This window comes from Apodemus sylvaticus, chromosome 4, assembly GCF_947179515.1.
Source record: "Apodemus sylvaticus chromosome 4, mApoSyl1.1, whole genome shotgun sequence".
NCBI classification, from domain to species: Eukaryota; Metazoa; Chordata; class Mammalia; order Rodentia; family Muridae; genus Apodemus; species Apodemus sylvaticus.
In genome coordinates, this window is record NC_067475.1 from 19,824,763 (window position 1) to 19,842,335 (window position 17,573).

A 17,573-nucleotide genomic window follows, 5' to 3' on the forward strand; every position below is an offset into this window, starting at 1 on the left:
GAATCAATTTAGTGAATTTTACATTTTTATTCCATATAATTGAACAACAGAATGAGACTGAACAGGCATAAATAGTCAATTCTCCCTCTCTTCTCATCTCTTTTCTTCTCCTCTCTTCTCTCTTCTCTCTTCTCTTCTCTCTCTCTCTCTCACTCTCTCTCTCTCTCTCTCTCTCTCTCTCTCTCTCTCTCTCTGTCTCTCCCTCCCTCCCTTCCTTCCTCCTTCCCTCCCAGTTTCCTTCTTGATATATATAGGAAAGGGCTACTTTATTAGAACAAATTAACTCTATTTCTAGCTGAAAAACTACACTGAACCAGTTCTTGCCAGATACATCTCAGTATAAAAGGGAAATGCACATTCCAAGCATAAATTTAACAATTATAATTATGTTACCAACAATGTACAGTGTGCAATTAGAAGAATTTTAAGACACACAGAAAAATCAAGAACAGTTATTTTTTATTTTAAAGAAATAAAGCAAATAGAACCAGAAACAGAGACAAGGTAAGGATAGTGAGAACTCATTTAAAAACTTTAAATATTAAATCATCAAAATGATTTAAAATCAGTATAACTACTGTGGTTAAGAATTTGGTAGAAAGTGAGCAAAATACCTGGCAAGGTATAGACTTTCAGAAAAAAAAAAAATAACAGAAACAGAAAGAGTCAAATGGTGATTTTGTATATCAAAAGCAAAGCACTAGTGATAAAGAGACTTTCTTTATCATTGATCACATGACATAAGATAGAATGTGGACGCAGCAGAATCAGGAGGAGCAAATCTCCCTCTACGGGTGAGTGACATGATAGTTGACCATGTGACAAGGTTGACTATAATGTGTTTGGGTTCCAAAAAAAAATAAATAAATAAATTAAAAAAAAAAACAGAAAGGAAGAAGAACACACAGATGGGCAGCTGACTGTACTGAGGAGCCAGCCCACTGTCCACAGACTAGGGGCCTCCAACCAGTTGAGAAATATGAATCGTTTCTGATTTCTTATTGGTACCTTCTTCCTATGTCCACCAGTAGAAGAGATACCATGTGAGATGTAGATATTGGCCAAATTCTACTTGATTAACACCGCCTGAGTAACTTAATATATCTTGAGACAAATATGGCAGGTAGACAGAGGGCACTGGAGCTTCTCAACTACTGGTTGTCTGAAGTCCTTCAGTAACCTTTTCCTTTGTGTCTTCAAGGGAAAACACTAAGAATGGGAGGGTCCCAGGGTTTGGTATATTAGCTTATAATACAATCATTATGTCTGTGGCGGCGGTGGCTCAGTTCCCTCATGGCTTCCATCTGCTGCTGAAGTGCCCTGAGCTGAGCTTCCTGCTCTGCCTTGATCCTTGCAGCCTCTTCCTAAGAAGCAATAAATAGAAACAGTAAAGCTTAACAAAACAAAACAAAACAAATCCTAAGATCAAACTCTGCTCTCATCCCCAGACCTCTGTCTTTCCATACTTAAGTCAATCTATTGTAAGGTAGACAACCCCTGAAAAGCCTTCTTCCATCAGCATGTGTTGCCTATGACATTCTATCATGTTTCATCCTTTTGCTCCAGTTTCAGACACAGCATATTTCAATCTTTGGGTCGTTAGTGTCTTTAGAAGTGCATCCCAATGCAGCCTTCTTCCTTAGATGGAGAAATCTCCTTTGTAATCTCAGGGACATATTCACTTCAGTTCACTATCCCACGGGTGGAATAGTGGAGGATATTTTCTACAGGCAGAGGCTGTATGCAGAGCACAGAGGTGACACAGTGCCACCTAGAGTGTCAAGTGCAGCCCCTTGAGTCTGACCTAAAGAGTAAGGTGGCATTGCCACAGTTTGATTGACAGCAAGTGATTGTCCACTCTGCCGTTCAGGAAAGCACTGGGATGTCAAAAATAAGTTAGAGTAGCTCCTAAGAAAGCTACTACCTATAGACTTAGTTGCAAATCAGGGAATAGATAGGGACAGTTTCACAAGAGTGACAGCTAAATTTCACAGCATCTCTGCAGAAGCAGCAATGCTGAAGGTCCCATCTGCAAGCCTTGGCTGATTTTTGTAGGAAGTCACACAATTCACCCGAGTGCCAGGAGCACAACAGTGCTCCTTCATGGGGATTAGATCAGTGAATGCATACAAAAAGGCTCTGTACCTGATAAATAATGCCTACTGCTCCCTAAGATCAAAAGGACTAAAAAAACCAAAGGTAAAGACCATGGGAAGCAGCAATGGGTAAGACAAGACAGGAATGGAGACACAGACCATGAATTTTATGTAAAAGCCAAAACAATAACAACAATAAAAACCCACCATGATCAAGACACATGATTGTCCAGAGTGGAGGTAGCTAGTTAATGTAACCAAGAAATGCCTCCATTATTACTTAATAATTGATTATGTGCACTCTGGGCCAAACATCACTTTAAATCTAAATAGTAGAGCATTTATTATAATGATCTCATAAAACACATGTTGTTGCTGCCTCTACCCTGCCTCTGCTGTGCCAGAAAACATTCATGAACCCCAGAAAGACCACCAAGGAGCCAATTCAGAGGCAATCACATTAGGGGCTCTTTGTTCAAGCTCGAACATGGGCTAACACCAACTCTGACCCAGCAGGAAGGTGGAGCTATAAGCCTAGTTTTAGGCAAGTATTTATAGAGGTAAGAAGGGAGTATCTAGCTTAGTACACATCTGATTGGGGGCAGGGACAGTATGTCCTTTAACATAATTGCTTGGTGCTGGGAGCCAAACCATAAACTTAACTTCTGCTTCTCTTCTGATTGGTGGTGGTTACAAGTGAAGTGCAAGGGGCAGGGTTGTTACCTGGGGAGTAGTAGGTGTAGATTTGTGGGAGAATAACCTGGAAACTGGTGCTAGATGCAGGTTTTGTTGTGGGTGGGGTAGCCTGGAAACTGGTGCTGGTGTCTGTTTGTTAACTTGAATTCAAACTTATGTCGAGTTTTCTAAGATGGAGTCTGAACCCAAAAGATTTGGTCTCTCACAACAAAGTAGAGAGAGAGGGAGGGGATTGCTTGCAGAAACATGTGTGATAAAAGGTGGTCCTTGGGGCTGACACCCCACAGTCTGGCTCCAGTGTCCCTGCCCTGAGCTCTCACATGAGCCTGTTTCTCCCCATGAGCCATCAGACTGTCACCTTGACAGATGGGAGGGAGAGGAGTAGCTGAGAAACATCTGAGAGGAAATAGTTCACAAGTACCTGGGCCTTCTGCTCCTGGATCCTCCGGATCCTCTGCTGCTCTTCCTCAAACTTTACCCTCTCAGCCTCTATCTGCCTCAGTTGCTCTTGATGCCTTCTCTGCTGCTCTGCTCTCCTTTGCTCTTCCTGGAGGCGAAGAGCCTCCAACCTCCGTGTTTCAGCCAGGGCAGCCTCTGCTCTTGCTTGTTCCTCTGAGGAGAAAGGAACAGGACAAGTCTCTAGGACTCAGTGCTGTCTGCTTGCAAATGCAGGCCCTGCTAGTGTCGGCCTTCCTGTTCATCACGCACGGCCTCCAAGTCCCGCTCACCTTTCCTCTGCCTCTCCTTGGCCGTGAGAGCCTGGTCTGTTTGTAGAATTGTGTTGCTCACTGGTTCTTTGGCGTTCAAGTATTTCTGCAGCACTTCCTCAGCCTGGAAACCACAAAACATGCTGTTAGAATTAGGAAATGCTAATTTGCATCCTGGTCAATATCTCTATTTCTTCTCTCACTATCTCTTCTTCCTGGGGGATATTCAGTCAGTGCATGATGGGACTGTCTGTCAATCCTCATGCAAGGGAATGATGCTGAACTGGCCAGTCACAGCACCCAGGAATGCTATAGGTACCAGTCTTATTTAGGTGATAAAGCATGAAACATTTGGTGTTTTAAAAAACTAGTATAGCTACTGGAGCAGATATGCTTGCCTCCTCTGAGATGCACATTTCTAAGGGCAAGCTAAACTGGGGGCATCAGAGCCTTTTGTTTTGTTTAATTTTGAGCTGCTTAGAAATGAAACCAGCAATCAGGACAAAAAAATATAAAAACAAAGTAACATTTGGAAATAAATAAAAATAAGGGAAATGATTTATATCATTTTGACCCTGGAATGTATCTATATGGGTCTAAAAGCCTTTTAAGCCAATCTTTTTTTTTCTATTTCCTTAAACTGGCTTCACTAACTGAGATTCTGTCTTGTGGAGTCCTAAATAGACCTTAGATGGTCATGAACATCTGTGGCTACAATGGAAGTCTAGTGATAACAGCCATGGGTTGCTTTGATCTACAGCCGTCACTGAAGCACATGATCTCAGCCATAACATCTGTGCCCAGTGCATGTTCAGGCCACAGAACAGGCTCACAGGCAGAGACCGAGCACATCATGTCACCTGTACCAGGGATGAAGGATACCTGTGTCCCCTTCCCTGGCCGCTGACGGTACTGTGACTTCAGCTGTTCCATCCTCTGAAGGAAGAGACTGTGGCCTCCTGGTTTAGCATAGACCCCCTGTGCCACTTCCTGTTCCAGAGGCTTAAAAATACTCTGAAGTAGGGTTGAACAGAGGTCTGCAGAAGCATCCACGTTCTTCTTACAAAGCTCATCCTGCTTTGCACTTAGTAGGCTCTTTACATGGACCAAAACAGAACAAAAATACAAACAAACACAAACATGGAGATGTTAGATACACTTTGCTATTTCTGAGAATTGTTTTTTCAAAGGAATCTACATTTCAGTTTCTTAGAAACTTAGACAATGTATATAAGATTATATCCTTATCAAAGCTGGAAAACTTGTAAGAATAATAATCTGTGAAAAGTTATGTTTACTTCGCATTAAAAGTGTCTTCATTTTTAAACAGCAGATTAATGAAGTTGTCTTATTAAGGGAAAGTGAAGAAGAACTTGTATGAGTAGGATACACTGTCATGTTCTTTTTAATTCCTTCATAGCTCAACATTTTCCTGCATTTATGCAGTGAGGCTCGTCAGTGGCTTCCACCAATAAGTCACTCTCCCTCTGTGGTGTGTGTGTGTGTGTGTGTGTGTGTGTGTGTGTGTGGTGTCTCACTGAATTTAGTTGATATTACTTGAAATTCTTTTATTAAGAGATTATTTCTACCTTAGATGTAATTTAATGATTGCAGAACTCTAACAGGCACCATAACTTAATTTTAAATGAAATTAATGGTATAACAACATTTTTTTCAGATTTTCTACCTCAAGGTGACGGTGAAATTTAATTACTGTCTGAACCTGCTTCTTCTATTAATCCTACATTCACTGTATGTTAGTAGATGTGAAGACAATTGTATCTACTTATCAATAAAATGTAGTTTCCTAATGAAGATCTTTAGTAAAGTAAAATCAATTTCATTTTTTTCATGAGGAGAACATAGTAAAGGTTATGGGAAGTGTGTGTGTGTATGTGTCTGTGTGTATGCGCGCGTGCTTGTGTGTGTGTGTGTGTGTGTGTGTGTGTGTGTGTGTGAGTGAAGATCCTTAAATAAACTGAGACCAAGGCCACATAAGTGACTGTCATCTCTTTCCAGATAAGTTCTATCATATATCTTGCAGAAGTATCCTTCCCTTCTGTGACCCTGATGTCTATAAACAAATACAGAAAATAATAACCTCCAGTTCTTTCTGGAAATATTGGTCGTCATCCTTGAAAGAATGCTTCCTGAAGATTCCTAGGGCCTCCTGCTCACAGGTCCTGTGCAGGTCCAGCAGCTCCTGGAGGGTCTCTGTGGGCAGCTGCACCCTCTGGCTCATCAGCTGGTCATAGTGGGTAATGGCCTTTTGCACTGCTGCTGAGTTCTCTCTCCTGACCAAGGTTACCACTGTGTTCTCCATGGAAGGCAGAGCCCCACTGTTGATGGCATCAACATAAGTCAGCACCAGGCTTTCAAGACCTTCAAAATAGGAAAAGATGTTTGTATCATGTGCAGGAGTCTAGGATCTGCATGGATTCATTCTAACAATGCTGACTATGTATTGCCTGAAGTCTTTCAGTATTCTGGACAATATTCAAATGGCCCGGAGGATTTTCTGAAGAACTATGTGATTAAGAAGTCAGGTTGTTCTTTCTTTGAGGAAAAATATATATAAACAACAACAAAAACATAATCTAGTCTTTGTTGAAGGAAGAAAGATAGAAGAATTCTATGTGATGGCCTGCATTTTATCCTCCTCCATAAAGCTTTCTACTTCATTAGCATTTCACCGTTTTTGTTTTATTTTATCACAAATAAGGTGGTATGAGTTAATTTCCTCTGTAAATAGGATTCAGTGAACTAGCTCTTATTCTTCATCGGAACTGCCTCGGTTTCTTTTCCTTGCCAGCTTCTGCATAAAGGTAACACAGATTCCTTTAATGTTACAGTAAGCAATTGCCAAGTTCTGCATCATGGGGATTTTAAGATGAACTGCATTAAGGGGTTTTTACAGACATCTTTCAAGATCCTAAACAATATGGGATTTTCTTCAATATTTGTATGAAGCAAATTCTGTTTCTATGGGGAATACACACATACACACACACAAACACACACACACATACATATCCATATTTTATCTTATCTTGTGCATATCAAATACTATGTCACATAATAAAAATCCATTCTATGATGTGTAAATATGGTCAAACCATGTAAGTTAATGAATTTCAAGAGGAAAAGCTTCTCTAACTTGGTGTCTTTGTTCGTATTAAATTTGATGTAACTCTGAGGTTTTACTAAACTTATACCAGAGGTGTGCTCGATATCTGCTGTAACTTGGTCAACACAGTACATTGAGCCCGTTTGTCAATTCATCAACAAAAATTCTCTTTGTGTCTGTTATACTTTATGATGAGTTGGAATAAAATTTTGCTAAAAGTACTCACGAGGTCCATTGACCTGGATGCCTCCTGGAAGAGTCTTGGTCTTAGAATGGGTGAAGATGTGAGAACAGAATTCTGACAAGTCCTGCACAAAATCAGGGTTCAGCTCATCATCGCTGAGTGTTTGGAGCTGGGAAAGCTTACTTCCACGAGCAGGAGAGTCAAAAACAAAGCATTTCTTTACTGGGAAGAACTTCTGGATGCACAGGCGGGGTAGATTGAAAGTTTGGGTTCTTTCATCAGTACCTGGAGAAGAAAATACAGGATTTGTCTAGAATATAGTTTATAACCACTTTAATCTATTTTTTTAAATAAATGTTCTTCCCCCAGATACTGCATAAAGATTAAAAACTAGTGAAGGAAACAAAAAGGGAGAGAAAATTGTTCAATAACTGGGAGACAAATGGAATTTAATATTGAACCTATTCATTCTCAATTAAATAATCACTGTTGTTTTCTAGACATGCTGGGAGGGTAAATATGGAAAATATTCTTAGTTTCATTATAAAAAAAATTCCTCAGTATTTTTCTTTCTTTTTCAAAACTGAAGCTCTATTACCTTCCTTCAGCTTCAGTGAGTTCTCCAGATATTCATCTGAGGAGATGGCCTGCCCATTGGCTTCCAGGCCCAGGAAAAAGTCTCTCAGAGTCCACACCAAGTCTGGGAAGAAGCTCACTTCAGCAGGTTCCTCGGTTTGATTAGGATCAGAAGAGTTTCTTGTCCGGAGCAGGTCTGTCAGTTCTGTCACATTGCTGAGACCCAATTGAGGAAAGCTGTCAGGAGTGGGGCTGCATCTGATGCTTCCTTAAACCTCTTCTACACTAACTGAACCAACAGCCCGTCGATGACATGCAGGAGGGCTCTTTTCCTCGTTTCTACTCCACATCGTGTTTTAACAGGTGTGTGTTTGTGTGTGTGTGTGTGTGTGTGTGTGTGTGTGTGTTATACACATGTGTTTGTGTTTGTGTGTGTGCATTTATGTGTGTATGTGCAGATGTATGTATCTGTTGAAGCCACACACTGGTATTGGGTATCATCTTCTAGGACTCTCCGCCTTGTTTTTTGAGACAGAGTCTCAAGCTGAATGTGGAATTATCTGATTGGCTATATCTAATAAGGTCTGGGAACCCTCCTGTCTGTCCACACCCATACTCAGCCTTGGAATTATAGATCCACCCTGCCACGCCTTGCTTTTTGTGTGCATGCTGTGGATCCAAAACTCATGTCCTTATGTTTGTGTGACAAAAACTGAGGCCTTTGTCACATGAGAATGTCACTGACTGAGCCATCTCCTTAGCACCTGTAACATAATTGTTGTTGGTCTACAAGGTTCTGCAAGGTCTCATAGGTGCACAGGTGGCATGTTTTCTACAGCCTGGTGCTGTCCTGGACCACAAAAGGATACTGCAGTAGGTCAATAGCCCCCTGGTCAATTTTGTTCATGGTGTTGTATACGAAGATGCTGCTGAGGAGGATTGCCAGTGCGAAGATCTGAGTATCATTCTTTTCATCAACCTAGAAATGAGAACAAATTTGAAGCACACCTCAGGGCATTCTCGGTATGTGTCACTAAAAGTCAGATGTTGATATGCAAACAGTAAACCAAAAAAACAAAAACATTTGCAGGTATGCATTTTGCATGCTTTTCTCACTGGTAATTTTATATTGATCTGTTCATTGCAAACTCACTATACTTTCTTGTAATGATTCAGTAGCTGTTTATATTTAATGCTTAAAATACTTAAAAACTGAAGTTTTACAGGGCCAAAACAGAAATTATATGCTTAACATGTATATATGTATATATGTATACATGTATATATGTATCTATCTATGTATGTATAGATGTATGTATGTACATATGTATGCTAGTATGTATTATGTATTATATATTATGTATGTATATATAAATGTATGCATTTTCCCCAATCACAATGACCATTCAAGAGAATGATCTAGAACCAGCTCACACTGATTCATAAAAGTGCATCTCGCCTAACCCAAGGAGGATTCTGCATTGAAAGCTTGAATTTTGTGGTGACAGGAACATTTAGGAAAAAGTCAAGTGCTACAAGTTGAAGTGTTGTATCTGTGGTGAGGGGTGTGTTCAATGCTTGCCAGAGCACAATGAGAGAATGTGCGTGTGTCCACTGATCACATAATGAATCAGAAAAGACAAAATCATGGAGCTACAAGTACTGTAAGCATGATTTAGGCAACTTGATCTAAGCAGGCGCCAGCTATCAGCCCATATTCTCTGCAGGGCTGCGTTGGTAACAGTGGCTTTAATCCCACTATGTATAACCTTGGAAGTTCTTAGTACCCCCTGTGCTGATTCCGCCTGGTTAAGGTATATTTTTACCCTTTGCATCCCACCTCTGACTATTTAGGAGTGGGGAGAAAAGCACATGGAGTTGGGATTTAGTCTAGTCTCTGCCCCACAGTTACCTGGCAACAGTCAGGTATGCCTGGCTCACTCCAAAAGAGGATCCTTGCCCCCTCCCCCCCCCTCTCTCTCTCTCTTGCTCTCTTGATCCTGCTCCTTACCCTCTCTCCCTCTTTCCTTCCCCCTTATCTCTTTCTCTCACATGTGCTCATGTGCCAGCTTCTACTCCTTCCCCCCTCCCTTTGTCTGCACTACCCTCTCAACTCCCCTCCCCATGTCCTGAATAAACTCTATTCTATACTATACATCCTGCATCTGGTCCCTCAGGGGGAAAGGATGCCTCAGTATGGGCCCACAGAGGCACCCTTCCCCCACACCTTACTGCACCTCCACCAAACATATTCCTTCTTTCTTTATTTTTATAAAACACAACATGCAGAGGTCAGCTGAAAATACCAATCCAACTGGTGGTATGAAGGGAAATCCCTGATCTAAGAGTATTTCACTTCATGAGGAAATAAGTCCCATCTAAACAGGATCCTCCCTCCTTACCTTCTCCACATCCCCCAGGCCCTCAGTGTCAAGAAGAACCAAAGTGTGGTCTGGCTTCTGGGGGTGGGGCACACACCACATCCAGATCCCCTTGGTGTGAGACTGCACAGTGGAGCCAACGGAAAAGCCTGGAAAGCAAAGCCAGCCAGAGTGAGGGAAGAGGGGCCTGGACATCCTGTATTCCCTTGAGAGTGTAAGCTAAGGTGTAAGGGAGGGAAGATTATGAGACAGTGCAACTGGCCGATGATGGTGGAAATGGACTCAGAGGAATGGGGAAAAAGTCCTAATGACTGAATGTTGGGATCTGAGCTGGGCAGTGGTGGCACATGCTTTTAATCCCAGCACTTGGGAGGCAGAGGCAGGCAGATTTCTGAGTTTGAGACCAGCCTGGTCTACAGAGTGAGTTCTAGGACAGCCAGGGCTACATAGAGAAACCCTGTCTCAAAACAAACAAACAAACAGAAAAGGATAATTTGGGATCTTATGTTTTTTTTTAAAAAACATCATTTCATGCTCCTAAAAAAAATAGTAGTTTGACTTTATTTCATTGAATTTATTTCACTGACATCTTACTTCTTCTAAAGGGAACATAATTTTGGCTTTGTTTTCCAGAACCATATTGAGGAACAAACACATGCTGAGTCACAGAGAGAGAGAGAGAGAGAGAGAGAGAGAGAGAGAGAGAGAAAGTTCCTCTACAGCTGATGCAAACAGCAGCTGTGCTACAAACACAAGCTTTCAGTATCCAGCAGGGTCCCCAACTTCCTCTCCACATACCCTGGGCAGGATGAGCTCAGTGTAGGTGGCTAGAGAGGACTCAGCAAGCAGTGTTGGGCCTCACCTCTCTCCTTCCCAGCCAGCTTGTTCATCAGATAGGATTTGCCAGTGCGGTAAAGGCCCACAATGGCCACCACCACCACTGGCTGTGTGATGGCTGACAGGATTCTCAGGGCCTCCTGGTTAGTCATCAGGTGTTCCTCTGTGTTCCTAATGAGACACATGGGTTCTGACATGTGAATCTCCGGGGCCATGTCTGCGATGTCACTTCTCTGCAGGGGAAGAAACGGGATGACCTGAAATTTCTAGAGTTCAAGGAGAGACATTTTGCCCACTGACCCTAGAACAAATGACTGGTTAGAATTGCCTACGTTTCTGAGAAATTGGAAAATAAAAAAATGAAAAGAAATAGCAAAGCACAGTAATTCCCTGCACAGACCTGTAGTAGCATACCCCACAGCCTCTTGAGTACTTGATACACCCAGGAATCCCATATCCTGGGCATCTCTATTGACAGTTTGTGTCAAGCTCACCCCATTGGTTTCTGGCATGGTTTTTACCTACGTTTTTCCCTAGAGAAACTGGCTGTCACTGTGTGACCAAACTGCATTACTTTACTGCACCCCGGTAAAAATACCAACATATAACATTTTTTAAAAATTACACATGTGCTTTTTAAAGCTGTACTTTTTTAAAAGAAAACGTATTTTTACACAGTAGTGAATGTCCTTTATGTCCCCCAAACTTCAAAGCATGATCATCATTGAAACTGGCAAAGTGATTGAAAAGACATCATCCCTCTACCCTGACAGCTAGCTAATACAACAGTATACTCTGAATGAGAGGTAACACTTGCGTTTTTACTTTGTTTATCTGAGAGACAACTATCTTTCATTTTAGTACTGATTATTCATTGGAGAAGCTAAAAAGCCACGATCTCCATCAAGCTCATTTTTCATTACAATATTAGCACAAAAGACCTGAGCCTGTTGCACCAGCAGGCATAAAAAGTATGTTTCTTGGTTGGTGCATTGATGTCCATAAAGACACATCTCTTCTCATCCTCAGAGGCAGGGCAGGGCAAATCATGACTCAAGCCCGTGAACAAGAAATTGAAACAGAAGCTGTTTGGATGAGCAGGCAGGGGAAGATGCATCACAGACAGAGCTACATCAAAGCAGGAACACAGGACGTGCCTAGTGCAAGCCCTTGCCAGAGAGCAGCCATGAACTGAGAATCTCAGAAGCCGAGTGCTTGACTATTTCAGGCCCTTCCTGGTGTGATATTGCTACCCTGTGTCAGTAGAATTCTGCTTGCCTTATTTGTACACAGCACAAGTAAGCATGGTTTTTGCAGTGTACATTGATATGGGAAGCTCACAACTATGATCTACAATTGCCTAGAACAAGAGTGGCACAAGCCACAGGAAAGGTGGGGGCTTATAGACCCTGGTGTTTTGGATGATGTCAGTAATGGAGCAAGAAACTAATTTTAGTGGGTTCTCAGCCTTTATGAAGAACATTAGTACGGTGTATCTCTAGCATTCATGTTTACACGTTGGCACGAAATGGTATCTGGATGGAATCCTTAATGATTTTATCAGAGCCAAGTCTCTGATGTCACCACATAGTGAATGTTCCCTAGTCACATTCTTAAATTCATTATTCTGCCTTGTGTAGCTCAGCCTGTGACTCAGGAATATATTCTCTCCATCAGAGTCTCACAACTTTTAGGGGGCTGGAGAGATGGCTCAGCTCTTAAGAGCACCCACACTCTCCCAGAGGACCCAGGTTTGATTCCAAAATCCCACATGCTGTCTCAAAACTGTCTGTAACTCCAGTTCTGAGGGATCCTTTTCCTTCATGGACCTCCGTGGGCACTGTTTGTAGTGAGCCACCCTTTGTTCTTCTCTGTTACAAGATGGCGCTGGCCACATGCTGCTCCCTGGTAGTAAATCACTGGAACACATGCGCAGTGTGCTGCATTCCTTATCTCACTTACATGCTAATGAAGAACTCACTGAGTTCACCTATGAGAATATGGCTGGTTATCTCCCTGGGCAAATGAGGCTAGCTAGGGTATTTAAGGTGAGGCTGGGAGAGAGCCCAGGGCCGCCAATAGAAGTATTAAGTTCAAGTCAAGGTTTCCCGAATAAAACCATTATAAGGAAGAAACTCCTTGTGTCCTGTAATCTTTGCTGGCGAAGGTGGACGTGACAACTGTTGGTACCGAGACCTGCGAGACCTGTGACGTCATATAGGCAACAATTAGTACAGTGAAACAACCAAGGCAACAGCCGCCATATACCCAGAAGTCAATGGCCCACCTTTACCTGTAATTTACGTCATCACCCATATATAATTGGTTAGCGTTTCTCCGCCTCTCTCTCGTTCTTTTCCTTCCTTCTTCCTGCCTGCTACCCCTTTCCCCATCTTAAATAAAGCCCCCCATGGAACTGTTTGGCCTGGTGTATCTCATTGTAGCCCACATCTCCACCGCAGCCCACATCTCCACCACATCCCCGCGGCCCACAAGGAGGGCAGACAGGTGACCGACATGGAAATAAACAACAGGCACCATGTTGCATATGTATATGTTGCATAGACATATAAACAGGCAAACACCCATACTCATAAAACTAAATAAAAATCTGGATTTTTATTTGTAGGTTCCACTTAATAATTGATTTCCAGTATCACCCTTGCAACTGAATAGCATTATGATGTCACTCAAGTCTTTCCTACAAGTCTGCTTCCTACAAGCCATACATAAATAAATCAATATGCATTTCTGTCAGTAGAGGGTTGAGCTGGAGATATTGGCTCAGGGATTAAGAGCACTTGAGGCTCTTGGGGACCTGGGTTTTGTTCCCTTAACCCATACCAGGTGGCTTACAACCACCTATAACCCCAGTTCCAGAGGACTAAAATACACTCAGACACACACACACATAAATAAAATACTTATTAAAACGAAAAGGAAAGAGAAGAGAAGAGAAGAGAAGAGAAGAGAAGAGAAGAGAAGAGAAGAGAAGAGAAGAGAGAAATGCTCACACAAGGGGGGAGGACTTGGGGAAGAAGGCCACCAACAAATCTGAAAGTACTGAGGAGCACTGGGGAGGACCTTCTGGTGTTTGCTCAGTTTTAGTGTGTTTATTCTTGTCTGCTTTTCTCCTGCTTTGATTGCTTTGTTTGGTCTGTGTTTGAAGAAGGGGAGGGATGGTCATTTAGCAGCTAAATTGAAATGTTTAACTATGTCATGCATGAAGCACGGGACATAGCCAGATGTCAAGAGTTCCCAGATCCCCATAGCCGGACCATACCTCCCAGGTAGGTCATTTTTGATTCATCAGTGTATAAAGGTAGAGACAATATTGCAGCAGAGACAGAATCCAACACAAATGCGGTTTAAAAGTGAGTGACTGCCCAGGAAGAGCAAGCACGGAACCTTTAAGAGATGGCAGTACAGCAGAAAAAGCTCAGTGCTGTGTCAGAAAACCTCTTCCTGGGTACCTTGGGGCGCTCTCTCTCTCTCTCTCTCTCTCTCTCTCTCTCTCTCTCTCTCTCTCTCTCTCTCTCTCTCTCTCTCAGCTCTGGCTGTCAATATGTCCCAAGCTCCAGTGAGGACAAGCATCAGCTCACACAGAGAGCCATGCTCTCTGGAAATTCACCTCCCAACAAGGGAAGCACGGGTGAGACTCACACTTTGTTATTCCTCATGCAAACTGTATGGCTGTCTGCTGTTCTGGAGGCAATTCTGTTCTAAGCAGTGATTAAGGATGCCAAGAAGTTAGAACAAGCTGAGATAAACAGTTGGACGTCATCTCTAGCTTTCACTTTAGTCTCTACACACTCTGCTCTCTCATTGACAGGAAACAACGGCACTGAAATGCCCGACCAGGAATTCTGCTTCTCTGATAACACTGCCGTTTAATCTGTAATGGGACTGAATCAGCACCCAGGCTAGGATGCACCCCAACCTAGATAAAATAGTTTAAAAAATAAACCCTAGCAGTCTCTTCCCACCCCTACCGGGTCTTACCTTAACAAAAACAGACAAGCTGGAGCAAGAGCTGCTTCAAACAGGACTTTGCAAGCGTACACACTCGTTGTACCCTTATTTATCTGTGCTTGATTCTGAGAAATAATGGCCAGGCCTGGGAATTTCCTTTCTGCTCCCAGCTCTCTGGGGGAGAACTTGCTTATGAAATGCAAGAGCAGGAGTCTCCAAAAAAAGTTCTCTAAACTGAAATTGAAACTACAAGTTCAGGCTGTCCAATCGAAGGGGTTTCCCTACAGTGGAAGGCTTGGGTGTCTCTGAACTGATTTTACATAGTTTGTAATTATTTTCAGGCATTTTTTAATTATTATTTTGTTCCCTTTGAACTAGGGTGATCATTTCTCTGGTTTTCAATCACATTTGATTTGAAGGGAAATCTCACATACTATTTGAGGACTAATTTCTTATAATTGTATCAGCACCCACTTAGGATAAAACTTATTTGGTAGCTTAAGCAAGGAACTCAGTGTATCTTTTTTGTGGGTTCTTGAATCCCATATATAAAAGAAAAAAAACGGACTTAGGAGGAAAACTGAGGACAACTCTTTCAGAATTTAGAGAAAAAAACAACAGAGCAGACAAACTGTAGATCTCAGCAGGAAAGCAGAAGGGAGAGATGGCAAAGAAAAAGAAAGGTAATCATGCTTGCTGGGTGAGAGGACACACCACAAGCTGACTCAGTCATGAAAGTCTGTAAGCTCCTGCTGGGGTAGGGATGTTTCTTCCGCCACACTGAGGACGCCCAGAGTGAAAGGCCACAGGCTGAGGACTAGTATCTAATAATGGAAAATAGAAGGAGGGAAAGAACGAGTTATCATCTCTAACTAGAGGTCTAGTAGCATCTACGATAGGAGAGGGGTTTCTGGGGCATATAAGTTATACTTATCTCATTGAGGGAATAGTCTCTTTATACATATATCTTAATGCATCTGCAAGCATAACAAGTGCTTAAAGTGACACCTTTTTGAGGGGCATTTTCCTGTCCAGATGATTGACAGACTCATTTACATGAACTCCTAAGAGAAGGAACAATGTGTCTTTGTACTCTCATACTGTTTGGTGCCCTTTGGAATGCCGGCTAATGATGTGACCGAAGTCCAATTCTTCTGAGCAAAATTCAAGCAACAGAGTGAGTTGAAATAATTTTTAAAAATAGATTAATAAAATAGCTATGCTTTATCTAATAGCCTTCCTTAAATAAATCTTCAAGAAAGCTCTTCTACCTCCACTTTTCTAGAATCCAGGCCAAAATACTAGTTTGTTAAAAAGTCCTGGAGATGACACTGCTGTCACTATTGGGACAAGGAAACTCAGGAAATATCTGGTCATATATAGCTAATAAAGATCAGTTATGTAGAAACTGAATGCACCTATTCATTGATATTTGCAGACTTTGTTCTGAAACTCTTGGGAGACTAATGCTTCAAAAAGTAAGCATACTCTCTTCAGATTGCTTTTACCTATAAGCTTGAAAGAGACAGTCTTTGACTTTATTGTGGGTACTGCCTATACTGGTGACTTCGGGTAATATAACCATTATCACAACACTAATTGTACTGATCCATAAACATTGAATGGCCTTCCACTCTAGTGTCTTCTTCGGTTGGGTGGTTGGTTGGTTAGTTGGATGATTGGTTGGTTTGTTTTGTTTTGTTTTTATAATATCAGTTTTTTTAAAAAAAATATTTTTTCTGTGGTATCCCTTTACCAGACTTTCTTTCCATGGACTTGATCACTTCTCACGACAGTGATCAAATCACTGACTTGAGTATGCAGTCTCAGAGGACCTGGCCTCAGATGAAAAGGCATGTCAGCGACTGGTCTCTTTTTCTTGTGTCTTGAGTAAATGCAGAAACAGATTCAAAATCTGTCAGATCTGAGTTCAGGCTGAGTTCTGCAGCATCAGGCCTATCTCTGTCCTCACAACTGTGGCCTTTGGCTTGGGGACAGTGACTCAGCCTGAGACAGAGTTGTCTGAGCACTGCATGGAACCACTGCTTTCAGATGGCTTTGGCCAAGTTCACAGTCAGCAACAGTATCCATGCCATGAGGCATTTCTGAACTATGAACTACAGAGGTTCCCAGGGAATGAATGTATCTAAAAACAATCTTTGAAGCACGCTGGAGTCTGGCGTCTTGGCTCAGTAAGTGAAGTGTTTGCTGTGTATTCATGAGGACCTGAGTTCGAACCCCCAGATCCCACTTAAAAGATACATGCTGTAGTGTGCATCTGAAAGCCCAGCTCTCTTAATGCAGAGCTAGGAAGCAAATAAGACAATCTTCAGAAACTTGTGGGGCCACTGGAATATGTTATGAAACAGAAAACAATGAAAGAGGGACCCTGTCTTAAACAAAGTGAAAAGCAACCCTCCCCATGTAAGTGTGACACATGTGTGACTACATCTTACACACATGAGCATGCATATACACACTGGGAAAAGGAGGAGAGAGAGACAGAGATGCACAGAGACAGAGAGAGATAGAGACAGAGAGACACTGAAAGATCAAACATATATGCAAGATAGAAAAGGAAAAAAACACCACAGGGGTAAGTAGTTGAGTTGCCCTGGAACTTTCATTTTGTAGTTGGCTGTCTCTTTATGTTTTTTTTTTTTTAAATCACATTCCCATTTTGCTGCTTGAGAAAAGCAGCTGATTTCTTAGAAATGCCCAAGTTACATCAGAGGTTCGGTTGTTTTCAAATTCCAGACCTCTTTTTCAGGAAGTGCCAATGCAAAGAGCTGTGCTTTGTCTGCTGAGCTCACCTTCCTGCCTGGAGAACACGCCTGCCAAGCTGCTTGAAAACAACACCTGAAGTGTGCTCAGTCTGGAGAGTGAAACCTCATGGGCCAGATGCCAGAACCACCTTCTCTTATCATGTAGCGCTTGTTTGTTTAAAGTCTTTGTGAAATCAGACTACAAGTAGAATGTAGATAGGCCCGCTGCCAG

The 17,573-nt window shown here is 42.1% G+C and overlaps 1 protein-coding gene across 8 annotated transcripts in view; it reads right to left on the bottom strand.

Annotated features, from left to right (window-relative positions):
* Positions 1-14,827, bottom strand: part of LOC127682625 (guanylate-binding protein 5-like) — an 81,288-nt gene extending 66,461 nt beyond the window's left edge. Inside the window, exons 1-11 of one of the 8 annotated variants that reach the window (XM_052179110.1) lie at positions 14,607-14,808; positions 10,630-10,837; positions 9,789-9,916; positions 8,256-8,365; positions 7,409-7,602; positions 6,853-7,095; positions 5,601-5,881; positions 4,382-4,594; positions 3,521-3,623; positions 3,214-3,404; positions 630-1,364 (exon numbers count right to left, since the gene is read on the bottom strand). In XM_052179110.1, coding sequence (XP_052035070.1) covers positions 1,242-1,364; positions 3,214-3,404; positions 3,521-3,623; positions 4,382-4,594; positions 5,601-5,881; positions 6,853-7,095; positions 7,409-7,602; positions 8,256-8,365; positions 9,789-9,916; positions 10,630-10,819 — 1,776 coding nt within the window. In that variant the 5' untranslated portion in view covers positions 10,820-10,837; positions 14,607-14,808 and the 3' untranslated portion in view covers positions 630-1,241. Of the gene's footprint in view, positions 1-629; positions 1,365-3,213; positions 3,405-3,520; positions 3,624-4,381; positions 4,595-5,600; positions 5,882-6,852; positions 7,096-7,408; positions 7,603-8,255; positions 8,366-9,788; positions 9,917-10,629; positions 10,838-14,606 lie in introns of those variants that run through there. The other 7 variants (XM_052179114.1, XM_052179113.1, XM_052179112.1 and 4 more) reach the window with 7 other exon arrangements.
* Between the last annotated feature and the right edge of the window lie 2,746 nt (positions 14,828-17,573).